This window comes from Aedes aegypti, chromosome 2 (genome assembly GCF_002204515.2).
Source record: "Aedes aegypti strain LVP_AGWG chromosome 2, AaegL5.0 Primary Assembly, whole genome shotgun sequence".
Taxonomy (NCBI): domain Eukaryota; kingdom Metazoa; phylum Arthropoda; class Insecta; order Diptera; family Culicidae; genus Aedes; species Aedes aegypti.
This window is the reverse complement of record NC_035108.1, coordinates 76,144,198-76,171,291: the sequence shown is the minus strand read 5'-3', so window position 1 is coordinate 76,171,291 and position 27,094 is coordinate 76,144,198. Positions and strand designations below refer to the sequence as shown.

At 37.0% G+C, this 27,094-nt stretch overlaps 3 protein-coding genes across 6 annotated transcripts; 2 read left to right on the top strand and 1 right to left on the bottom strand.

Moving 5' to 3' along the window:
- The first annotated feature begins 1,133 nt into the window (after positions 1-1,133).
- On the top strand, positions 1,134-1,731 carry LOC110677138 (NTF2-related export protein-like). The gene is made up of 2 exons (XM_021847916.1): positions 1,134-1,229; positions 1,288-1,731. The coding sequence occupies exon 2, from the start codon at positions 1,322-1,324 to the stop codon at positions 1,562-1,564; it is 243 nt and encodes an 80-aa protein (XP_021703608.1). The 5' UTR covers positions 1,134-1,229; positions 1,288-1,321; the 3' UTR covers positions 1,565-1,731.
- Positions 1,732-5,011: 3,280 nt separating this feature from the next.
- Positions 5,012-5,880, top strand: LOC5576414 (transmembrane protein 258 homolog). Of its 3 annotated transcripts, XR_002499695.1 has the most exons (3): positions 5,012-5,171; positions 5,286-5,626; positions 5,694-5,880. XR_002499695.1 is itself a non-coding variant. In XM_001656066.2 (2 exons), the coding sequence occupies exon 2, from the start codon at positions 5,297-5,299 to the stop codon at positions 5,552-5,554; it is 258 nt and encodes an 85-aa protein (XP_001656116.1). In that variant the 5' UTR covers positions 5,012-5,171; positions 5,286-5,296; the 3' UTR covers positions 5,555-5,880. The 3 variants fall into 3 exon arrangements, 2 of the variants coding, with proteins under 2 accessions (XP_001656116.1, XP_021696953.1); XM_001656066.2 differs by having other exon boundaries at positions 5,286-5,880; XM_021841261.1 differs by having other exon boundaries at positions 5,036-5,171; positions 5,260-5,880.
- Positions 5,881-17,703: 11,823 nt separating this feature from the next.
- LOC5576413 (tumor susceptibility gene 101 protein) lies at positions 17,704-25,713 on the bottom strand. Of its 2 annotated transcripts, XM_001656065.2 has the most exons (6): positions 25,477-25,713; positions 25,295-25,379; positions 19,378-19,722; positions 18,615-18,802; positions 18,211-18,554; positions 17,704-18,150 (listed from the first exon to the last, which is right to left on the bottom strand). In XM_001656065.2, exons 1-6 carry the CDS (start codon positions 25,513-25,515, stop codon positions 17,964-17,966), a joined length of 1,188 nt encoding a protein of 395 aa, XP_001656115.2. In that variant the 5' UTR covers positions 25,516-25,713; the 3' UTR covers positions 17,704-17,963. The 2 variants fall into 2 exon arrangements, with proteins under 2 accessions (XP_001656115.2, XP_021696952.1); XM_021841260.1 differs by lacking the exons at positions 25,295-25,379; positions 25,477-25,713 and adding an exon at positions 20,160-20,294.
- Positions 25,714-27,094: the final 1,381 nt, after the last annotated feature.

The following is a 27,094-nucleotide window of genomic DNA, read 5'->3' as shown; positions in this document are numbered from 1 at the left end:
TGTGCTCTGCAAGATAAATCCACGTAATGCGATTATATGAAAATGTCGATATACTGTCGCAGTGATAATAAAAATCACCAAATGTTTCAGATTTAGCAAATTCGAAACATTTGCATCCATGAAGAACGAAAAAATCCAAGCCTACTTGAATTTCGACGTTGCGTTTGAATTGCGCGCATATCTTTTCCGCGTTACCGCCGCCGCTAGATGTGGATTTAAAATGAACGCCGCAATTTGTTTCCGATCGATTTACAGTGACTCAATTTCATTTTCGTACGAGGCACTGTTTTCATATCAAGTTAGTATAAAACAATTAAAAGATCATTGGACTTCGATATACTTCATCAATAACGAAGGTCATAGGTGTCATCTATTGTGCGGCAATCATAAACTGTATTCATTTGCTTAAATCTTTGGGATAATGGAGATGTATTGAATTTGTGTCTAAAATTGACTCAATTTCATATTCGTACACCTATCAAAAAACAAACTTACAACATTCAAATCTAATTTTCAATGGACTAGATGATTGCTTAAGTTCTTCATTATGTTGTTCATGTGTAGTAGAGTACATTTGAACAATTTATAAGTGGACATATTTGAAACTTAAGTAAATTTAAGAAAAATACAACTTTTTCAATGTTTATTGCAAAAATATCCGATAAGTCAAAAAATAACGTATATTTTTTTCAACATCACTTCCTTAAAAATGATTACTGCGATTACTGCACAAGTTTCAAAAACTTAGAATCACTTTTAGAGTAGCTACGAGTGGATATCGACAGCTTATATTTCAGAATCTTAGGTAACATCAAACAGTAAGATTAACCCATACCTATCAGTAACAATATATGATACTGCTCTGATATTGTTAAATTATATGGGCATGGATTCAAGCAAGATATGGTGGAAATATACCGCCACCATTCGGCAAATTGTTTTTGTTTAAATTTGTGCAACAAACTCACACATTTGCATTTGAAAATTTTGAACTACATTTTAACAGTACGACAAATAGTTACATTTTGTTGGTATTTGTAGGCGACATTTAATCTAGCGTTGAGTGCAGAATGAGTGTGCCGTCGAAGGAAAACTGTCAAGCTGTATTGTTTACTTCTTATTCTAATATTGAAACTGTTCAAGGCTTGCATTAATTTATAAAAGTCGAGTTGAAATTAAGTTTACAAAACAGTAATTCACATAAAAAAATGACAACTGCGATCGACCCAGTAAGTACATATCTTTCGCCAATCTGTTGGATGTTTAGTTCAAACCCAATCCCCGTAGGAACTGCGCACCAAAAATCGATACCGCTTGCCGGATGGAGGAGGAATTCACCAAACTGTACAACGAAAAAGTAGCCAAGAAGTGGCATCAGATGACCCGGCTCTACATGGACAACGGTTTGCTGGTGTGGAACGGAAATGGTGCCAACGGGAAGGTCAACATCCAGAAGTACTTCCAGGAACTGCCCCGCTTCGAACACATTATGAACACCCTGGTCGCTCAGCCGATCATTGGCGACGCTGTGCCCTCGCAGCTGACGTTCGTCATCAAGGTTTGAGGAACGGTCATCTTCCAGGACAATTCTACCAAACATTTCCAGAAGACATTCACGGTTACAGCCCAGGGCGACAAGTGGAAGATTGCGAGTGATTGCAGCGCTGCTTCCGGTTGCTAGATGCTATCTTTTAAGGGAATCGATCAATACATGGATGCATTGGAAGGCGATATTCCGTGAGCTTCAGAAAGAATGAAAGAATATCCTTGAGGTGATATTTAACTGCAATTGAATCATCGCAGGGCTGGTAGCGGGTCTGGTTTTCTATTTTAATTCGAGTCTTTAAAAAGTGCTAAATTAAGAGGTTAATCCAGCTTTTTACGCTAGCTTGCTATAAAATTTGATTCACCCCCTTCTGACATTTTTTGCCACCACTATAATTTTTATAGCTGGGTCGCAGTAAGCTTTGCGATTGTTGATTATTATTATGTTGTCAAAGAAACGCCAAATATTTTCATTATGTTGTTAGCTGGGTTTGGAGAAAATTGAAAAAGTATTTTATATTTTCTTATTGTATACCTAATAATGGTTCTATTCTTTCAGATTTATTGAAAGCTTATTAACATGACTTTTGGCTGCAATTGTGCCTGTAAAATGAGAGTTGTTATCATGAATGAGCCAACGATGACGGTAAACAAATGTTACTGAAATGAATAAACGCGGTCGGGACGATTCCTGATGGCATTTTTTTCGAACTTGCGCTCGAAATGGAGCACGAAAAAATCAAAGCACATTGCACAAATAACAAGTACAATTAGCAGTGTGAATTTGCAAATGGAAGTGCGGGATGGCAACGGAACGGTCAAGTGTCTTCACCGCACTTATTCAGCATGAGATGACGAATAAGTGAAATGAAAACATCAGACCGCTCCGTTGCAATCCCGCACTTTTATTTGCGATTTCGCACTTACAGGGGGGGGGTCCAGTTATCAATGCTATTTATAATACCTTTCCCCACATTCCTACATCCTATCCTTAACAGTTCCCCGGTAAACCCCAGTCGGGAATACCTAATTAAAGTTATACCATGTTGGTTATGCATTGCGTTGTTCATAACCCACATAGATCTAGACGTAAACATATTTTTGAACATCTTAGATCATTTAACTTTTGCATCTTTGCACATTTTGCGAATATCTCGTCAGAATCACTCTGGCCAGAACGGATGTTCTCATGTGTAAATCATTGAAAAGTGAATGTCCTTATCAAGTTTATTGTTTTTTTTTAATTCTGCGGTGTTTCGGTTGCTCTTTTCGTATTCCTAAAAATAAATGCAATTAGTTACAAGAAAGATAGTATAATTACTGAAAATCAGAAAATGAAGCCTTTTTACTACCATGATATGTACAAACAAATGTAAACAGTGAAAATTCTTGACAGCTCAATCAACAATCTTAAATTCCAGCACTAAGAACAAGCTATAAAATTTGTAGACAAAACATGTCAAATTCAATTCACTCCCCCGTAGTTTTATAGCTAGCGTAAAAAGCTGGATTACATAACTATTCATCTGATTATTCAAAAATTTCTTCTTAAATTCCTCGAGAAAAAGCCTCAGAAATTATCCTAGTGCTTGCTCCAGACATTATATTACATAACAGAATAGTATAGGGTAAAATACAATAAAGAACCGTAATCCAATAATTATGCTTACGTTATTTATTTCCCTTAGAAACATATGGTTCAAATGTATCAACACTGTTTGGCTTACATTGATTTTGTCGAAAATTGGACAATATATCTACCTTTTGGAAAACTGTTGATGAGAAATTTTGTTCGAGAAAATCGACGTTTTCAAATGGTTACATAACTTAACCGCCTATTCCCCACATTGTGGTTTTCCTATTTAACGTTTGTCGAATTGTTAAAAACGTTTCGGGTATGGTGGATATACTGTTATTTTTCATTGTAACCAAAATCATTCAGATATTGTTGCAAATGGTTGTGGACCTTTCGGGAAACTGTACTGATATAGTTTTTGTTTATGCGGGAAGTTCAAAATTAACCTTTACCTGTTATTTAGAATAAAAATCTGGTTTAAATTTAGTAAAAATATCATTTTAGAAGAGTTTTGAAGTTACGACAAAACAAATTTCGGAACTCTAAAGGGTTAAAATCTGTTTATGATTTCTGTAAACTGAATCCATATCAACCAAAATTCTTTCAAAGCTAATGAATATAATGAATAGATTGGATCCATTGTCAAAAATGAACGTTATTGTTCGAATTATTGGATTTTATAGCAAAAATTATTGGAGAACTGGCATTTCTCCTAATTTTACCTAAGTTTCATATATGTCCGCTAATAAATTGCCCAAATGTACATTACTCCATCTGTACATCATAATAAAGCACTTCAGCAATCAAATAGAGCATTAAAATTTAGTTTTGAATGTTGGTGTACGAATATGGAATTTGATGAATTTTTGACACAAATCCAATAGTTTTCCATTAATCCAAAGATGAATGTAAATGAAAACATCTTGTGATTTCCAAATAATAGATGACACCTAGTACCTTCAATATGGATAAAGTATTTCTAACTCAATACATCATTTGTTGGATTTGCACACCTGAAAAAGTATCAGCATAATTAATGCATGTTAGCGCGTACAGTGATACCACAGACAAACATATGTCACACTCTCATCATAGTCCATCGACCACCTTTTTAACAGTCGATTCAAAAATGTGGTATGTGGCCAATCCGCCACCCGCAGCGCTCGCATCGTTTTTGTTCGTGTTTGACGTTTACACACTACCGCCATCTGTTGGCCTGTCGGCCAAACACACCAATTTTAGCATGGGGCATACATGTCCTCGTGACTGTGATTTTGATCGAGATTTGTTCTAAGTGTTACGTCTGTTTGTCTGTGTCACCAAACTGTGAAGGCTAAGTTTTATCACTTTGAAATGGAAGCTGAAAAGTTGCCAAAATGAATGACGGGCTACTTAGCAGCGTTGAAAACCTTCCAGAGTTGTCTAGAAAATTCCAGATTTTTGAAGACCCATTTTACAAAAATCTGGGAGATCCAGATGAAATTTGAAATTAATTTGTAAGATTTTGTGAATAATTTGTAAGTTTCTCCACACACAACATAAGCAATCAAGACTTTTCCAGACAAATTTTCAAAATCTCACAGATTTTTGAAAAATTGACTTGGCATTCCTGCTACTTAAGGTTGGTTTGCTACTGACAAGACAAGGAATCGCCTATCTCGATGCGTGGGAAATTTCTTCCAAGAAATGGTCCAGAAAATCACATTTTTCTGATCGCAGTATGCAGTTGAGAAGAAATGTCATTTCAAATGGGGCTCTCTGTAGGAAATTTCTTGACCCATTCAATCAAGAAATTTCTTTACTTTTCTTGAGCGAAACAGCATACTTAGCTTCAGCCTTAAAACGCTTTTATAGTGCCCCCACTTCGACTTGAGAACTGCAACGCCACTGCTGCCTCTCGTCCGCGACTCTGACAACGACGTTTCGCCACGTAATTTTTGTGTGTTTTCTTCAACAAAATCATTTTGCGGCCGGTTAGCAGCTCCGAACAAATTCAATCGGAAAGTTTATTCGATTTATCTGCATTTTATTTCGTTAAAAGCGTTAAAACGTAAGTAAGATATGAAGTCCTTGCAAGGATTCTGTTTGCTTTGAATGGGGTTTTAAATTACTTCTAAAATATAAATTGTTTTCGAAAGTAAAGCTTTCTTCCCACACCCAACAGTCCAAAACATCATGGAATCAATGGTTCGCTACATTTCGCCGGTGAACCCGGCCGTGTTCCCCCATCTGGCCAGTGTTCTGCTGCTCATCGGGACCTTCTTCACGGCGTGGTTCTTCGTGTTCGAGGTGTCCCGGCCGAAACTGTCCAGCAGCAGCAGCAACGGTAAGGAAGGAGTCATCTTCAAGGAACTGCTCATTTCCCTGTTCGCTTCGATCTTCCTCGGATTCGGGGTGCTGTTCCTGTTGCTCTCGGTGGGGATCTACGTGTGAGCTGCCGGGAGTGGCCGGTGAGAAAAGAGAACCTCGTCATCATCAATCGACCTCCCAAAAAAAATCTATTCCGTAAGTTACGAATCTACTATCTAGGAACATTACTGCAAATGGGTGTTTTTTCGGTTCCCTCCTCCAGAAGAGAGGGAGAGGACGGAATGCTGAAATGCGAAAATCAGCGATCGGCCAACTGCTTGAAGTGAATGCATTTTCTCCCTGTTTCGGAAGAGAAGAATTTACAGGGAGGCTATTGATAAGATTTTTTTTTGAATAATAATTCCCTATTAGGCTTAATCGGACTTTCGTGTCCAAAAGTGAACCTAAAACTGTAGGGATTGGATTTTCATAGAAAATTTGAGAAATCCTCATTTTTGACTGAACTAAAATTTTAGCATGAACCCTCAATTGTAGATTTTTGTTAGGCTCACCAGATGGTATACTTTGCACTTTGGTGGACATGTCCACCTTTTTTGTCCGGTTATACTTTATTTATTTATTGGTTTTTACAAAAAAAAAATGAAAGAGGGAGAAGTCCTTTTGAGTTTTTTTATTCAAATATTTCTCAAAAGGGCGCAAAACCTCTTCATCTTTTCAAAAACATTATAAAATAAGACTAATTAAAAATAAAGGCTCGACCGGAAATAATCCATAACAGAGCTAAGATCTTGAAAGGAGAACATCATTGGGCTGTTGTGATCAACGGACAAACGAGGAGATTGTTTTCTTGAACTCTGAAAAGATATTAAAAAAGGCAGTATCAAACAACATAACAACTTTCATTTAAATACTCAAAAATAATTTTCATCATAGAAAGTTCCCTGGGCTTGGGATCCCTGGGCTTGGGATTATATTTTCCAGGGAGCGATGAATTTTGATAATTGATCGCTGTTGTTAGTAGTTTTGATTAGATGTTGGGTAAATTTCAAAGCAATGGCAACCTTTTTATTACAAAATTTAGATTTTATCTTCTGACCTTAAGATTCTGGTTAAACTACTGTACTATGCAGTTGGGCTGCACTAGGCTATCACTCATCAAAATTACTTTCACTTCGGGAAAATATAATTTCAAGATGGCGAGAAGATTACGAACTGAGGGTGGGTTAGGAGCACAATCAGACCCTTGAATGTGCAATGTGGGGTAGTAATTGGGAATGCCATTGACGGTTTGTAATCTTCTACGAGGTTTTCGAAAACCAACAGGGCGCGTGCACCGGGTTGCGGATAGGAGCAAAGGGAGATCAATAGCATCTACCTAAAATAATAGAGCAAAAAGCCGTTCCATGATTAGGTAATGTTAAGCGATCTTCTATGGTGTTCTAGTACTATAAAATTCTTCACTCACTGGGAATTCTGGCCTTGATAATATCAATAGTGATAAAAACATAAAATAATACCTAATACTTAATAAGTACAATGTAGCTTCAATGTAGTAATAAATGAAATAAAATCAATTTTCTATACTTGACAAGGTTTTGAAGACAATCAATGAGTGAAAGAACTACCTATTAGAAAAGCCACATCAGCTAAGTCTATACATATACAAATGTTAGTCATAGGGTCATGGCGAGCATTCGGTATGTATGTCTATGACTGATTCTTATCTAATAGGGGCACTAGAAGACCACGCGGACAATTTCGAAACAAATTATTTTTATACATCGGTCTTACGTTCCGAAAGGCTCAGCTATGCTGCAAAGTAATTTTATAAGCTATTCATTACTGCTGTTTAATTGTTTATAATTCTAACAAAACTACATAATTAACTCATTACTAATCACTGTTCCTATATTCTTTTTTTTCTCTCCTTCTTATCTGTTGCATGATTATGAGCATCACTAATATAATGCATGAGCATGCACAATAAGAATAATTTCAGGATTGAAAGCAGTACATGGATACCTGGATAGAATAGCTTCGAAAAGGGCGCTCAAAATATAATATTTCTGGTCAGGGAAGTATTTCATCAAGGGTATGTAAAATTTTGTCATTATTAACACCTAGATCACACAAACAAATGAACTAATATCAAATATTTTTAAAATATTTTTATATAAATCAGCATCGTCAATCAGTGTAAAAACAGATAAAGTTTGTAAAGTTATCACCATCGATTAAATTGCGCTCTGTATAGTAATGTTCAATCAGTATCAAAATCTCCTAAAGCGTCTCATTGTGCCATCAGCAGCCCTTAGCATCACTCTCATATTGTTATTATTTTGTTGTTTATAAAATTTCTAGAAAGCGATCAGCATATTCTTTCTTACTTGTACAATGGCCGATCTAATTGGAATTTTAATAAGTCAAATCAAATTTCAAAACTCAAATTAAATTGCTTTCAGCACATTTACATTTTGCAGCATTAATCGCATTACTGTGTCAAGTCTTCTCCATTCCCTATACCCTACCCCAACCCTTCTTATCCTTTCCGATGGTGTTCAAGTGGTCCGCATAGACTATTACGGCCATTACCTATCCCTTACCCCGGCTTTGGACTGACTTGCGCTCTCATTGCCCCACCAAACGCTGCAAAATGAAAATGAAAAATAATTTTCATCATAGAAAGGGATTTACTGCCAATAATATCACGAATGGATGTAGATACAGAGTGACTTAATGTTTGACTATCAAGAATTTTCTTTCTAGGCAAAACATAATTCTTGCAATGAAAAATTATGTGATCCATATCTTGAAAAGATTCGCCACATTCACATAACTTAGAATCTACAATATTAATGCGATATAAATGACTATTACACATATAATGATTAGAAATAAGTCTGGAAAAAAAAGGAAAATAAAATTTCTACCAACAGATAAATACTTGAACCAGGGATTTTTATGCACAATTGGACAAATAGAATGACACCAACGACCTTTATCACTAGAATCCCAATCAATTTGCCAGAAGTCCATTGTGACTCTTTTCAATTTTTTTAAAATATTCTGAATAGAGAATATCACGATGGAAAATAATACCACGAGTTGCACCCATCTTAGCTAAATAATCGGCTTGTTCATTACCACATATTTGACAATTCCGCAACAAAAATGGAACAAGGGGATTGCAATTTGAAAAAATGTGCGACATCTACATGATACACACCAAAACCAGCATTATTATTAATGACTGTACCGAGAAAATTTGCATCACGTGGTTCTTCACAATGATATGAACCCCATTGCTCATAAGCGTTCTTATGACGTTGATGATTGATTGTTATGAAAAAATTACACTCAATCTCGTCGAATGAAATACACAAGTGTCTTATGAACCAGCAACAAATAATAAAAAACGCGTTCACTAGTGCCATCTTATGAAAATCATGCGAGATTTTTGCCTAGGTGTAGGTATATTTCATCCCTATTTAACTAATTTTACGTCTCTGTTGAAACATCTTACATATGATATTGCTTGGTAAAAACTCAAAACGTTATTGTGATTGATGTTGATCATTATTGGGCTGTTTTCATCATATTTTATTCGTAAACGTATATTATAAATTAGACACTATAACATTGATTGAACTATTTGTTCTTTAAAAATCAAATTACTATTGGATTTGACCTGCTGAATTTGGAACTATTTCAAAACTATCAATATAAAGATTATGATTAGGGGCCATCCATGAACCACTTTGTCTCTCTTAGAAGGAAAGGGAAAAAAATCAGGACCCATGTAAGAAATTTCTATTTTATTTTTTATGGAAAAGAAAACCTAAAACTCTAAAATCATATCACCTGGAAAATAATAATTCTCTATTTTCATACATCGTATTCGATAGACATTGAAAATCCACAATCTTGCCAAAATGTGTTTCGATTACCCAAGCCATAAATTTTCTATTTTTAATATTTTTTAAATCATCAATCAGTTCACAAGTTTATAACTGAATAATGAAATTCGGGAAACATTGGAAATCCTGAAAAAATACTTAAGCAGTATTTTGAAACTGAAAGTATACTTTCAAATTCCCAAGCAGTTTTAGTAAAAGCTCTAAATGTTCTCCTTTTTCTAAGTCAGTAAGGCAAAATGTACTCCTTTTCGAAATATTCGTCTTGTAAGCCTATGCAGAAGACATCAAACGGTTTATGAAATTGACAACCGTATTCGAGACCATTGGCGCGAGAATTCCTTGTGCGGCGCAAAGTTCTCTCGAAGGAAGGCCGCGTGAAGTTTTACAAACGCTGTGTATTTATTCGATGAAAACCATAACTGCGAAACAAGCTATACTCAATTAACGTATATCAATTTCATTAAACATACATCGTATGAAGTAACAAAAAGTGGCAGATCAATCAATCTAACCTCTTTTCTTTTGAAATAAGGTACCGTGGGGCAAGTGGGTAATAGAATTCGCATAGTTGAGATTTTTCCAATTCTAGGGACTTTAAATTGAAACAAATGAGGTTGTGTATATTTTTTAGCTTGACTCCCACCAAATATAAGCAGCATGCTGAAATTGATATTTATGAAAAATTGAAGAAAAAAATACAGAAAAAGTTTTTGAAAAACGTCTCTTTACTTTTCACTTGCCCCAAAAGTGGGGCAAGTGAAAAGTTTACCGTTTTGAACAATAAATTCAAAAACGAACAGTTATATTCACGATTTCTATTAGCTTTAACACTTGTTAAGGCTTTCCAATGAACAATAACATAAGTAACATGTAAATAAAGAAAATGTTATTCTTTTCACTTCAATATTCTTCTGTTTAGTTATGTTAGTTGAAATGATTCGACAACATTATAACTGCAAAATTTCCAATGTTAGGTCTTACATTATAGGACAGCAATTGCATTTCTGCTCTGTAGAATTTCCACCGCTCGTTATTTGTTTTCGAGAAAGTCGGATATGACGTCGGATAACTCTTCGGGAGAAATCAAACGGAATCCTTCAATAACGTATTTAGGGTCTTTTTTATGTGGATAGACCTATACCCCATTTTCATCTTTTGAACTAGGTTTACATAGACATTCCACGAGATTTCCGTGTGTTCTCTAATATTGCAACTTTTCAGTCAACGTCTTCCTTTTAATTGGCTGCCCGAAGTAGACATATTGATATTGTAATGTTTGGCAACATCTTTTAGAGAATTTCCATAATTTCTAATAGCTTTTAACGCTTGAGTATAGTGTTTCTTGAATTATCAGCACGTTATGTTTTTCTATGATAATTGCGAACCATGTTTACTTATGGCTACTTAAAGAGAAAACACAAATTCAATCTCTAATGATAAACTTTTCACTTGCCCCATCTGATAAGAAAATTGACGGTGTTTAAATTTAGTTATTTTTAGGTCTACGTCGAATTAATTCTAGAACTTTTTTTATTGCAGTTTAAAACTGTCACAGAGGACAACTAAGAAGTGGTACAGGAAATTATTTTCCGCAACTTTTTTCCACTGAAAATATTAAAATAAGATTGTACGCCGCCAACTTGTTACGGAGTAACAGTTGACAGGTTAACAATTTTTCACTATATTATGCAATAATGGCTGAAAAATCTCAGAAATCTCTTACCTATCGTAATGTTCTCAATGACCTCAAAGGTTTACGCATGAGTTCAAAACGTTAATTCACATTTTCAGTAAAATATATCAATTGTTTTCACTTACCCCATTTACCCACTTGCCCCGCGGTACCTTACGTAATTTCTTCACGAATTCCCTCCCAGGTTCCAGATGTTTGGTTAGGATTTAATTAGAGACTCCTCTAAAGATTACTCCAGGAATTCATCCTCCAGTGATTTAACCAGGGATTCTTGCAAGCATGAATGCAAGTTGAATGCATTCAACTGCCCCTGTTCGCAAAACTGTCCCATGTATATAGGAAATCACAAAGAACGAGGGATTATTGTACGAATAGAGGCAGCAAAGAAATTCATGAACCAATGTCTGGAGGTATCCTCAGAAAAACTCTTGGTTGAATTCTTAAGGTATTCGAATTGTAAATCTTTGTGAAATTCTTTGAGAAGTCCTTTGTGAAAATCTTTGCAGTCATATCAGAAGGAAATTGAACTACATACATACATTCTAATCCAATTTCAGGAGAAATTCATGAAAAATGCATTGAGTGAATATCACGTGGTATCCCCAAAGATATTCTAAGATAAGACTTTTGATAGAAATCGCATTAAAACTATTAGGAGTGTTTTATGGCCCGTATTTGATTGCTATCAAATTCCATTTTCAAACATAGCGTCTCTAAAGTTCCTGCCTTTGGGACACTTGGACGCTACCAGCCTTGCATCTGTGATGTCTTTTTGTTTAACATGCCCCTTTGTGATTCAACATGCTTATCAATCTGGAAAATCCAATGTGACCCTTTTACACAAACCAATTACTTAGATGTAATTCTTCTTGGGTACTTATGTTGGAAGCTGCTTGAAAGCATACGATTATCGATATAGCCACCATCCTTGCTTGAGTCTTGCTCTGCTTGCAGTTCCACTCAACAGTATGGTCAAAAGATATCTCCGTTAAGGTTACAATATATCTCCGTGGGATTGGCGGGGAGCGATTTGTACAGTATAAAGAAGCTCTTCTTAAATTATTTGCAGTATCCGCAACAATAAGTATTATTACAATTCGTTTATGTTAGGGCCCTTCGTATCAATCCAAAAAATTATAGAAAAGAATGACTAATTTTTATTTATTTTTGAGATTGTATTTTGAAGTAGCGTATTTATCTCCCAAGTAACAATGAAAGCTGAACAGCAAGAGTATTTGCTGAACAATGGCTGATTAATGGTGTACAAGGCTGAACACCGTGACAGCTGAAAAATAATTTGAAGAAAAGTTTATTAAACACTCTTATTCAGCAGTATACTCAAAGCTGGATATCAAGTTGAACAAGCTTCTTTGCATCTACAATTTTAACTTTTGTTCAGTCAACCTGAATGGTGCTAAATTAGCACTGCTAATTAAAGGTTATGTATAGTAGTTTACGTTACAAGTTGCAGAATGACGAATTTTACAGCACGAGTCGTACATTTGTCCAACGAGGCTTGCCGAGTTGGATAACTACGACGAGTGCTGAAAAAATCGAGTTCTGCAACGAGTTGCGTACACCATTTTTTGCAATTTCGTAGAACACCACTGGAGGGTATCAGAAATAACATCTGGATGCTTGCACCATCATTTTGCAATTTCTGAAAATAGTTGGGTAGTGAGTCGTCACGCAACTCAAAACAGTTGCGTAATGAGAAAGCGTTGCGTAATGAACCATTACAGCACTGGTTTCAGTTAGGTAATGACTATTCCCGCACTGCATACTTCAGTGTAGGAAAGTAGGCCGTTTCATGACAGATTGGCGTGATGAAAAACAGCCTATTACGATGAGAAATTACAAAAAAGCTTTTATCAAATCAACAGCCATTGTCGAAAAATTGTCCAGCTGTAGGTCGACAAAAATATATACATCAACGTTTGGGTAACATACTAAATTAATTATTATAAAACTGTTTCATCGAACTCATCGAAAAAAAAACCGGAATCGGCATCAATGACCTTTGGCAACAACAAAATAGAACACTACACTCGCGAAGATTTCTTCGTCACATTTTAATTCACTGTACGAAATTGTAATCATTACCAACTTGCGTTGACAACAATGAACAATGAGTTGTACCAAGTATATAAAGAAGCAGATATTTGGGTTTATTCTACGAGTGGCGTGAGGTGACAATGCCCCAGACAACCAGAATGTACGTATAACAAAATCACCTTTTGCGTTATGCGATGCTTATATGCGTAAAGTTTCACGTATAAGATGTTGCGAAAATGCCTTATACGTACAAAGGTGGAGGCGATATACGTGCAAATTTAATATGATGAAACATAACATGTAATGCAAGTGTGTAGATTTTCTAGCGAACTAGTCTGTACTCTTATGCGACTTTATTTATGATAACAAAGTTGACTTGACAGCTGCTACGGATTGATCCGACTTACTTTGTACGAGTATACGGAACGAAACGAAATGTACTTATGAACTCATAAAATAGCGTTTTATGTTTCCTCCATTGATCAAACGATATTAACCACCATGTAGTGCGGGTGTGATGGAATTTGTGTAAATAAACGACTTTGTTCGTAAACTGTTATGCGACTTCTGGTTGTCTGGGGCTCGACTCGAGTGAATTGACTCTCCATTTGATTTGCACGGCGAGTCACTCCACTCGAGTAGAGACTTGTCACGTCACTATACGACACCGACTATTCTCACCTCACGCCACTTGACCCAATTCAAGACTAATAATTCAAAAGGCCTCATGAGCTTGAGCTTGAGCTTGAGCTTGATTGGCCGCCCGTGGATGCACTCCAGTATCGCCAGATCAGCTGCACTTACACAAGGAACCAACCGAATGACTGCTTGGGACTAACAGGCATCCTCAGTGTATAAGTGCTGGTGATCTTCTATTTTTAGGCAACAATGGCACCTGCCACGTCAGAATGCAGACCAATGAGGGGAAGGGGGAGGAATTGATGATGCATTGAACTGACTCCCACGTAGACCGTATATTCCACGTCAGTTCATGCGGGAGTGTATGGATTGGGGGAAAGGCATGGCAGAAAGGTTTGCTTTTGTGGTTAGCAGACTGCCTATATATCAGGCGTAAGAAAGGCGTGCGCGTGGAAGTAGGAAGCGTTAGGGAAACGGTTTCTTGTCCGTCTCTGGTTCTAGCGTTTTGCTATGAACGAATAGTTTTGAGTGTGATATATTTAGAATGGAAGATAGAAGCAAGTGAGAGATATACAACTACAAAGTACGAGGAAAGGGACGGGCCTGGGATTGAACCCATGACCTTCTGCATATGAAGCAGAAGCGGTAGCCATCAGACCACCAACCCCGTCTAACAATTCAAAAGGCCTCATCTCCAAAAAAGTAAACAATGAGAAAAATGCAATCTTGTTTTGTCAAACAATAAATCAAATTTAAATTATGAATTTAAGCATTGTATGTTATTCTATCGTCCAAAAAGTCGATGGATAAACTGATTTATAGCTATGAATATTCATTACTATCATTTTAGTAAAAAATCCTGCTAAAAAACGAGTCAAAGGAAATGAGGCTTTTATTTCACCAAAAGCTGTGCAGCCCTTTTCATTTGTGCTCATAGACGCCGGCCGACGCTGATGAGGCCTGTGAGTTGACGCCTGGCTTGTTTTTTCATCATCTTCAGATGTGGCCTTTTGAAAATCATTCAAAATTGATGATGAAATAAGAAAATTGAAGTGTAGAAGAGTGTTAAGTGGTGAAGTAAACTGCCCATAAATGCATAACAGTCCCACGTGACTTTTTGTCATTTTTTAGTTAAAGACGGGAAACGTCATTAAATTGCATGTACTTTCATTGTATTATAAGAAAATAATACGTTTGTTCTAGAAATGCTAAAAACAAAATCGAACTTGGTATGTCCCACGTTACTAATAAACGCATGTCAGTCTCGCGACTTGTGTGATAAGGACTTGCGACAAATTGTGTTGATAAGTAAGTCAAGTAAAGGAAAATATACTTATCCACAATTGTTGCCGTAACCCAGAGTGGTCAGAAAAAATCTACGACACACTTAAACGGAAGAATTGTTTGATTCATCCAGATGAAGCTATTGGATTTCCTTGGATCGTCTTCCTCGTACTTGTACCGACGCTGTCTTTGAACATCCACTCGTTCCCCTCGTTTCACGCACTGGCGTATATAGCTGGTTTGCTCTCGTGAATCCAATGCCTAGAGCAACGTGTTAAAACGAATACGGGGTTTCTTCGGTATTTAAAGCCCGTAGTTCATTTTACGCCCACAAGTGACAAGCTTTACTTGATGCGATAATCGACGCTTCTTGGCGTTGTGTGTCGCTTTCATTTTGTTGTTCGCTTGCGTTTTTGGCAAATTCATCAACGGCTTTTTGACTTCCGTCTGAACCCATTTCATCAGTCCCCGTCACATATATAGTGTCCTCCAAGGATTTTAAATAGCTTACCCAATGCTACGTCTTCGGTGGAAACTGAAATATGTTGTCGCCGCCAGCATTGCCGTCCTTATCGTCGAAGCCAGCGAACTTGTCTTCAGAGCCCGCGTCATTGTCCAACGGGACGCCATCGGCCAAATTCCTGCACTCATCCTCGGAACTATCAGAAGTACCATAACTTTTCAAATAATCGAGAGCAGACATTTTCGCGACTTTGAATGCGGACACTAAACTATCAAAACAACAATAATACACATGTGAAGACCGATGCATCATAGTAAGCACTGATACTGTTATGCGTTTATTCTCGTACATTCAAGAGCAAATAAACGCATATCAGTCACGCGTACATTTTTCCGTATATTAACTAAATATTTGAGAAAATTAATAAACAAAATGTATGTAATACTGTAATCAATAGTTCATTGCACCATTTGAGTTCAAATTTGGGTGCGAAAACATCGCATTTTCAATATAATTGGAGTAAAGAAAGCATGCAGGTGTTCACGACTTCTATCGCGTTTTTCTTGGGTGCGCTGTTTTGCTAGTGTGACTGGTATGCATTTATGGGCAGTAAAGTACATGGAGATCCCTACAGCAAGAGAAGATTCGTGCGGTCGATTAAATATGTGATTGATTGAACCCTTCGTCATCCATGAACATTATGTATGTGCTACGCGAGTTTGTCGTCGAGAAAATGTATGGAAATATTGGTTCAATTGAAATAATGTAGCAATTGAACGTTAATTTTCATGCAATTGAAACCAAATCGTGTTTTGTTGATAAGTTGTGAAGTACAGACAGGCTGACACAGGTATTATAAGGTAGTATGATACAAAATACATCAGTCTACAGGAACCCGATGGAAAATTTGATAATGTTCGTCGTTTAAACAACCTCTGTATAAATTAATACAAGGAGCAGTCGCTCTGTAGTATAACCTGCATCTACTTAGCGAATTTGGAACGTTTTTCGCAATCTACATTGAAATTTTGATGTTTGTTTAACCCTCTAATACCCAAATTTTTATTTTCGATCTAAATATAATTTTTAGTTATCTAAAATCGTTCTGAACACGTTTTGGGCAATAATTTATTTTTATTCGTGAATCTAAGAATTTTGGTTTTTGATTTTTATAATTTTTATTTTTGAACATCCCTATCCTTTTTCATTTTTTCTTGAAGCCTCTTCTAGTTACTGATTTTTGGCAATAATAAAAATTCAAGTTTTCACGGTACTTTAAAAAATATTAAATTTAAAATATTTTTCTGGAAATATTTTTATTTTCCGTGTAAATAACGGAAAAACAGGTTTGAAATTATTTTAATACCACCAAGCTGTTCTTCTGTGATAGGTTGATGGTAGAAAAATATAAAAGGTACGAATTTTTATATTACACGTTAACTTAAACCCAGGAATTTGAAGGTTATATAAGAATACAATTTTGAAAACAATTTTTAAAAATACAAAAAAGTTTCGAAAGCCATAAAAAACTTTTCTTATATGCGTGTTATGAGTCAAGGCTTAAGCCAAAAATAAAATCATTTTGATTTCCGAGCTACGAAAAAATACAAAAAATTCCAAAGTGTACCCCGTCTAAAGGCGGGGTCGGGTATTAGAGGGTTAATAGGCCTCAACTCGGTTCCCGTCAGATATAGAAATGAGGCCTTTTTGAGAAAAGGCCGCATTTGCGATGAATATCCTGGTTAGCGGAAAATGAGATGGGGCCTTTTAGAAAAATGTTATTTTTTCAACTTTTATGCATATTTTTAAATGACTATTGTATGTTTTAGTAAGAATAGGCTCTTATACACTAAAATCAGCAGAAAACCGATTTGTTTACATTTTGGACTTGAGGCCTTTTCAATTGTTGGTCTTGAATTGTCAAGCTCATAAAACACGGCAGGCTTCGTTGGGCTGGTCACGTGGTACGAATGTCGGAAGAACGACAAGCAAAAATAATATTCAGTAGAAAACCCGGACGAGGCTGAAGAGGACTTAAGGGCACTCAACGTTCAGGGCGACTGGCTCTAGACCGAGCACAGTGGAGAAGAGTTATCCATTCGGCGTAGATTCAACGTAGCGGATTGTAGCCCATCAAGTAAGTAAGGTGGATCATGGGAAGTTAAGTAGTTTGGTGGCATCTTCCCGTATTCTTCAGTTAGAAACAACAATAAAACTGTACTAATTGCTCTCTAAGGAACGTTTAATACGCAATAGTATCTCAACAAACCGATTATATTAGGTAATGCCGATCCTAAGAACAACACTTTAAAGCACAGGACATCCGTGGCAATGAAACGTAAAGTATACTAGCAAAGATTATAATAGTAATAATTCTCGTAGAAATGACACCGTTGCCGTGCCGTTGGCTAACCAAACAGAATCATATATACAACCGACTCTCAAATCCTCAGCAAACTATCTCGATATCTATTTTCCAGTTCAAGCACTAAATCCGGCCTTCTGTCGACATTTCTGCATCAGCGCTCGCAGCATAAACTGTTTCCGCGACAGTTGTCGAACGTTTTTAAGAAATACCTCCAGATCGATAACACCGCTGCGCAGGGCTTCGCCCATAAAGTAGACGGCGTCCTCGATGGCAGCCTCTTCGGCGTAGGCGTTCAGTAGTCTGGAATGAAACGAAATCCATGATAAGCCTACCAATAGGGATAGAAATCCAATAACTTACTGTTTGTAGAGTGGAGCAGTGGTCGTCACCGCCTCATCCACATCGATGCCGTCTACCTTTTCCAGGCTTTCCAACGCCCGCTGCAGTTCCTGTTCCTTGTCCTGCAGCACTGCAATGCTTTTCGTCAGTTCTTGTTGATCCCGCTCCAGCCGCCCGATGATGTCGTTGATCTTGCTCTGGCCTTCGTTCAGCTCCTGCTGGGTGCGTTTGAGCGTTTGAATCTCCGCCTGACACTGGTTCACCTTCTCCTGGATTCTGCGCTTCAGCTTATCTTCAACCGCGCTGACTAGAGAAGCCTTGATGTGCTCCTCGGTAATGGTACCCGTTCCCTGACCCGTTGGATTCTGAAAGTAGAATCTAGAGATTAACCAAGTTGGACTAATGGTGAGTGTAATGATTTATACATAGCCTGAATTATATCCGGAAGCTGTGGGCATGCTTGGTGGCATGTACGGTGGATAGCTTCCTCCTGGAGCCTGTTGGCCATAACCTCCGTATCCAGCAGTTGGCTGCGGATACGGTGGAAACTGTTGACCTGGGTACGGGCAATACGGACTTTGCGTGACTGGAGGCGGCTGTGGCATAAACGATTCTGAAACCAAAAAAAATGAGCTCAAACTAACTGCATTGCGTGCCGTAAGAGGTGGGCAGGACCTGTCCTACGCACAAAAAACGACTGTGTATGACAGTCCTAGGATTGTCCTTCACATGAATTCACAAAAGATGTAACAAAACTTTGAAAGCACAAAACTTGCCAAAGAAGCATCAAACGAAAGTTTAAGAAATAGCAGAAAGTTTAAAATAATATGAGCAACTTCCTACGTTCATTATTTCTGCCGATCATGTTTGAATTACGTCAGGATTAACTTTAAGATTACCAAAACGGCCTGTTAAGATTAAGTCTGTCCTATTTATACTACATATTTAATGAATATTTAAAAATAGATAATTCCTTAGATAATTTTCTGATTGAAATTTTTAGAACGGCAATTTTGTAGAAAATTCTAAAAAAATACTGGAGATAGGTCCCTGAAGTAATTATTGGTTCAGTTCTGGAAGATGTGTTAAAATAGAGGGGGAGGAAGTCTAGAGAATAATTACTGAACAATCCCAAAAACTGTCTTACGTAATTAATGGATAGGCCCTTGTCATCAATTGAATACTCACGCGTCGGATAGGGTGTTGCTTGTTCCTTGGGCTGCTTCGGTTTCGAGTACACCGGTGGATACTCTCCGAACGTGACGATCATCACCTGAATCAGCCCGAGCAAATCCGACTGCATGGGGGTCCAATCGTGCAGATACGGCAGATAGATCTTCCCATTGTGATCCACGTACATGGACACTTTGATGTGCATGTCGGACGTGGGTTTGACGTAGCAAATCGGAGCATAGCGAGGATGCGTGTCCAGCAGCCAGATACAGATGGGAATGTGATAGGTGTTGCCCTTGTACCGCACCGGGATTGTTCCCTGCAGATTGATCAACTGCTTCACCGTTCCGTCGTTGAAGACTGAAATGAACAATATTTTTTTAGCTTCCAGCACTTAGAACGGTAATTAACCATGAAATTTTGACGAACGCTTCACTATTAGTTGTAGTATCATGAGTAATGGGAAAGTAAAGATTCGGAGTATTGTGAACAAAGTTATTCCATGCAGAACATCTTTAGGTCGTATAGGTCACATAAACTCCCTTTCAAAACTCTTTTATCGTTTGGAAACGAAATGTTTTCTTACAAAACGTGATTTGTGATAAGTTACGGTGGACCAGGGGATTTAAAGTGTACAACAAAATAGTTTTATTAAAAGGGTTTCATTCTCCATTTCATTTTATCAGTCACTGTCGCATAATTGCCACACTTTTGCTGTCGACACTTTTGTTTTGATACTACCTATCACTTATATAACCGATTATCATTCATGGACTTTCGTTTTACATATCAGGTACCTTCCATTCTATCACTTTTCACTACCACAGTTTCTCAATATTACATCACGCCACTCCTATACAAATTCATTTTTATTACCATCCACCATCTATTACTAAATAATTGAAGGATGTTTAATTTAAATACCATGAATTTTTGTTGCTGTGGAGTAATTAATACGCAACTACTGGAGCTAAAGAACATCCAAAGCTACGATGTTCTTAAGCGGCAGCATTTATTATCGACAAACAGCAACCAGTTAAATTGAACAATCGTCAACCAGCCACCGCTTACTGAAAAACAATGGCCATCTCTCTCCAAGCCGGAGACCGTGAATAAAAGTAATACAAAACAAACCAACAACAAGCAGGAGCCAAAACGACAGAGATCAGTTGATTCGGATAGAACAATCACCAACGCATCGAAACGTGCCGCGCCACCTATCCTCGTCTCCAGCGAAAGTGATAGCAACGAAGCTGTTTCTGATGTTCCCCCCGCTGCCCGTCGAACTGGAGTGCGACGTGGTTCATACTCGCATATTGATGACCCTGTTCTTCGGCAGCAATACATCGAGGAGGAAAACCAAAGGATAGAGGAATTATATAGGCAGGGATATACAATTCAATTCTCGCGTACTCTGAGATAACGCCCTAAAAGCCATTGGTAGCCACCTGTGTAGCTTGTTGTTTCTGAGCAAAAGAAGGAATAAGCATCCAAACCAACATCACGGGCAGGTAGATAATGATCCTTTCTTCCCCATAGCGTTTCTAAATAGCAATAAAATCCATTCAAATGCTCAGAAACAACGAGCTACACACATGGTTACCAATGGCTTTTAGGGCGAGATCAGAAGTTATGCGAGAATTATCATTTTGTTAAATTGATTTGACTATTCGGCTCCGTTATGCCTAGCGCGCTTGAGCCTTCCAAATAAAGAAATCTCGATTACTTTTTCAAATCGACGTAAGTAATTTCTATACGGTTTTGAGAAAATTATTCAGCAGAATCACAACCTGTCTTCTAAAACTGTTTTAAAATGAATCCCCTTTTTGACATATTTTCGCCGTGTACATTGCTTAAATTTTGCATACAATAAGCTCGCATTCAAAAACTAGGCAGTTCCTGTTATTTCCTACAAAAATTGCATTACTGTTGGGAATCACTGGACCAACATAGTGATCAACCGATCGCTACCACCACTATCACTATACTATGCTCACTGGTAGCAGCTAGACTGCTACCCGTAGATACGCGAATAGTAAACAACAACAACTGTTCAGCCATTGTATAGTCCGCGCGCTTCCCGCGATTACATGTACTTTTAGTTCGTTTGTTTTAATAAACTTTTAGTATGTTTATCGTGTACGTTCGCGTCTAATTTTATGTGTTAATATGCACACGACCACCCCGCCGGCGCGTACGTAACAATTACAAAATGATAAGCCGATTTATTCAGTTACTTTCGACGTTTTTCTACCAGTGTAAAATCGACTCAAGTAATGTTTTGTTTTCATTCGTGGTTAAGTCACTTTGTCTCTCCATAGGCCTATTCACATGACGTCTCAAATCAGCTGATCGGGAAGCACTTTGACAGTTCAATACAGTACCAGATTAACGGCCTAACTGACAATTGTAAACAAACTGAGTTTTATTCACCTAACAGTTTGTTTGATAAATTGCAATCATATAATGCACCTCTGTCCCCTAAAAATAACGTTTTTCACGAAATAAGTAAGAAAAACATAGAGGCGCATTTGATATTCTCTTTAGATTTGAACTCTGATGTCAATTTCGCCCATCTTCCTCCTCTGCGGTAACCGGGCGCATTTGAGCTTGAGTGCGGCAGCAGGGCGCATTTCAAACTGAGTGTGCAGAAGGGCGTTAGTGATAAAGGTTCGTGCGAAAGAGCGTAGCAGAACGGCGAAGCTGATGATAGTCAAACCAGAAGGACGAGGTCAAAAGGCGCAATCGCTGTTGTCAAACTGAAGATGACGAAAAACCGAGGGGCGCATCAGCTCTAAATTTTGTTGAATGGCGCATGATGGATTTTTATTTATTTTAACATGTTATTCATAATATTTAAATAAGTTAAATGTTTTGCTTCAAAAGTAATATTGTAATGGATCCTACAAAAATGCATCATGCGATTAAATCGATCGGAAACATAATATAGAATTAAAATTAAACCCGCAAACTTCAAACCGATTTTACTGAGAATGTATTAGTCTTCACATTCGCCCTAATTCTGACTCTGTATTGAGTTCTTCTATGAAAATGACAGGCCCGTGTTAGCACCGGTCCTCCACCGATGTAAACAAATGCATAGACGGATCTGTCACATGAAAAGGCCTATACAGCGGAGCGGCGAAAGTAGTGGTTAGGTAGCGAAAGTTGAAAATCTTACTTTCGTCGTTTTGTAAATATGGAAAGTAAACGTTCTAAAAATGAAAAATCGAGTTGGTTTAGAGCAAAATGTGTAGAATTTCGTCTGCGAAACACGTAGAATCGAAAAAGTAAGTTTGAAAGTCGAGTCTAGTACACGCCACTGAAGACGGCCTTACAGTTGAGGTCGAAATACGCGTATCTGTCAAAGGATACAAACTAGTGGAATTAAATGTTATAGTACTAAATTCGGTTTTTCCATCTACTTATAGGTATTCTACTAAACAGCTCGAAGAATTATTATCAAGTTTGAATACTTTTTTGACCTGAGTCTGTTTGAATAAGTTTTCGAGAAATAGAAAAAAAAATCATCAACGACACGTACAAATTTCAATGACGGCCTAATTCGCCTTAAGAGGAAAATAACCATCATCGTTTTACAAATTTTCAAAACCAGTTTTTTTGCTCAAAGTTGAAGCAATGCTCAAGAAAATCTATCATTGCATTGCACTGGCTATTTGTGATGCAATGATATATTTTCACAAAGATTTCTTCAAATTTGAACAAAAAAAACTAGTTTTTATTTTTGATGATTGCGAATGATTGAATTATGGATTCTTGCCTTAAATTGAAACAGTCTATAAAATAATGGCACCTACAAACTTCACAGAGCAGAAATTGGTTCATATAATTGTATAATATGTATTTTAGGGACATAGTTCTAAACATTTCAATAAATCATTCATATCTTTTTGTTCAAAACTCTATTGAAATTCAAACCGTTTTGAATTCACAGTATTTTCAAATTTATTTCAAAATTATTTTATAACAAAAACCTTGAACATGTTTCTTTAAATTTGATAATTTTGTTTGATGTACCTTCTGTATGAATAATGAATAAATATTTTGAAAATCAAATCAAATATCGAAATTTTATATAAAATGTCGGGAAAAATCAAAGCTTAGAATCATGTTGACTTCCGTTTTCAAATTTCAATGAATTCACGTATGAATTCGCATAAAAAGCGTTAGAATTCCTAAACGAATTTCTTCAAAAATTGGATTGCGTGCAGTAAGCAGAATATGGAGAAATAGATTATAAGGTACCGCGGGGCAAGTGGGTAAATGGGGTAAGTGAAAATAATTGGTATTTTTTACTGAATATGTGAATTAACGTTTTAAATTTATGCGTAAATTTTTGAGGTCATTGAGAACATTAAAATAGGTAAGAGATTTCTGAGATTTTTCAGCCATAATTGCATAATAGAGCGAAAGATTGTTAACCTGTTCAATATAACTCCGTAACAAGTTGGCGGCGTGCAATCTTATTTTAATATTTTCAGCGGAAAAAAGTTGCGGAACATAATTTTCTATACCACTTCTAAATTGTCCCCTCTGACAGTTTTAAACTGCAATGAAAAAAGTTTTAGAATTAATTCGACATAGACCTAAAAATAACTAAATTGAAACACGTCAAATTGTTTATTCAAGTGGGGCAAGTGAAAAGTTTCTCATTAGAGATTGAATTTGTGTTTTCTCTTTAGGTAGCTATAAGTATATAAGGTGCGCAATTATCATAGAATAACAGAACATGCTGATAATTCAAATATAGTGTTTCTTGATTTATCAGCCCGTTCTGTTAAGCGTTAAAAGCTATTATAATGGCATTTCTCTAAAAAAAGATTGCCAAGTATTACGATATTAATATGTGTACTTCGGACAGCCGATTAAAAGGAAGACGTTGATTGAAAAGTTCCAATATAAGAGAACGCACGCAAATCTCGTGGAATGTCTATGTAAAGCTAGTTCAAAACATAAAAAAACCCACATAAGAAAGTTTCGAAATACATTATTGGAGGATTCCGTTTGATTTCTCCCGAAGAGTTATTCGACGTCAAATCCGATTTTCAAAACGAGCGGTGAAAATTCTACAGATCAGAAATGTAATTTCTGTCCCATGATTTAAGAACTACCATTGGAAATGTTGCAGTTATAATGTTGTCGAATCATTTAAACAAACATAACTGAACAGAAAAAAACTTCAAGTAACAAGAATAAACTGTTCTTTGTTACATGTTATTTATGTCATTGCTCATTGGAACGCCTTAACAAATGTTAAAGGTAATAGGAATCGTGAACATAACTGTTAGTTTTTGAATTTTTTGCACGAAACGATAAACTTTACACTTGCCCCACATGAGGGACAAGTGAAAAATAAAGAGACGTTTTTCAAACACTTTTTCTGTACTTGTTTCTTCAATTTTATGTAAAAATAAATTGCAGCATGCTGCTTATATTTGATGGGAGTCAAGTTAAACAATATACATGAACTTATTTGTTTTAATTTAAGGTCTCTAGAATTTGAAGAATCCCACCTATGCGAAATCCATTACCCACTTGCCCACGGTACCTTAGAGACAATTTTGGTTAAAGTAGTGACCTGTTGCAATTGCAAGTCTTGCTCTAGATTAAATATACATTTTTTTCTTAATCCCCTGGCCCATCGAAACTTCCACTATCATCTATCCACTTTTTGTGAGAAAACATTTTGTTTCGAAATGATAGGAAGTTTCGTGTGCTTTTAACCCTATCTGACCCATAGTTGTTCTGGAATAACTTTATCTATAATACTACGAATCTATACCTTCCTATCACTCATGAAGCGATCCACAAAATTTAATGAAAAGAAAATTTCATGAAAAACTATTGACCTATGCTCAAATACAACCGATTTGAAGGGGCTGAAGCCCAATAACTAATATAAGTGACTCACCATATTCCTCGTACCGGCAGCTCAGCGCTTTATACTGCTTCAGACAATCGGAAACGTCCTTCCTGGTTGCGGTGGGATCTATATACTGTCCGCGGATGATAATGCCAATCAAAAGATAATTGTTTAATCAATGTTATTCCCTCTCCACTTTGCTACCTTCCGACAAGTTTCATTCTACTTACATTTACCAACATTCTCCCGATATCCTCCATTTTTGACATCGTTTTTCGTGCTGTTCCGGGCCAGGTGCAAACTTTCAATATTACGTTACAAATCAAAAGAAGCGGATTCAATTAAAATTTCTAATACACTACAATTTGTATGCAAAAAAGTCAAAAAAAAGTTTTCTGTTTTTTCCGAAACCATCAATGACGATATACGATACGATACGACAACGATGAGATGAATGACTGGGTGCGAAAGCTTTGTCCCGTTTTGTCAACTTTGTGATTGTTGTTGACAACTGTTGCAGTGTTGCCGGTTGCGTGCTAGGTTGCGTGAACGAAGCTAATTTTATGGCACACTCTAAAATCGTTTGACATGAACCTATGGGCCTCTGCAGTGTCATAAATCCTTTTGTTCTTTTCACTTTTACCACAGATAACAGATGTTCAAGTCCGATTACAAAACTGTGTAAGACAATAAACGGTCATTTTATTTGGCAACACAAGTAGCAACACTGTGGTGGCGCTGTTATCGCTAAGATCCCATGGCGATGTGAGTGGTGAATATGAAACATTTCAAGATACCTATATCCACCACTGATTGACGCAATTCATTGTGTGGCGGCGCTAGTGATTGCAAGGAGTTTCTGTTTGAATATTTACACAGGTTTTCAGCAAATTTTTGTTCTTGCATAAACATCTGTTATCTGTGCTTTTACTGTGCGCCATGTGTTGGTGCTGTCTCGCTCTTGGGCTTGTTCACAAATTTCATAACGCTGAAGGGGGTGGGTGGGTGTTCTGCTGGTGTTACGGCTCATACAAAATTTGTAGAATATTCATACAGAAAGCGTTACGAGGGGGTGGGTGGGTGTCAATAGTTGCCATTTTCAGCGTTATGAACAAGGGGCAGATCACTTCTGATGTATTTGATGCATCAGTAGATTTTGATGCATTTGATTGCATTTAAATGCACGATTTTTTGCTAATCCATGGATTGCTACAATGTTTGATTTTTATCGTTTTCGAAGTGTCAAAAGTCCAACCAAAAAGTACTTAATGGCCCTTTTGGGTTTGATTGATTGATGGAGAATCGAATATTCATGGCAATTTCTATTCCTTGATTATAATAGTTAAATATTCTTTATTGCAGCTTTAAAGTCAAACACGATCAGTTTTGCCAGAATATCATTCTTCAGAAAGGACCATTCGCCAGAGATGCAAGAGAGCGGCCGTACTATTGGAAAGTTGACATACCTTGCGAGGAAACAAATATGTGCACTGATTTTATGTGGCTGATATATATGTAGCATATTGCAAAGTAAAGAACAATTTTTATCAGGATTCTTTTGTAGGGTGAAGTGGCATTGAATCTGGGTCTCGATTACGAGTTCAATATACGCAATCTTTAACACTTGAAAACGCAGATGGACACTCCTTACGAGGAGCCCCATCTCCAGTTGACTAACGAGCAATCTGCTTAGTACGAGCCATTTCCGGGATTTTCACGGACTGCCTTTTTTCATATGACAAGGATCTGAACTGGCATTTGCCATCCAAAAAGCCGCAGGTATGGTTAGCAGAACGCCAGCCACATGTTAGCTGATAGAAAATTAAAGCATTCAAATTATTCGAAAGT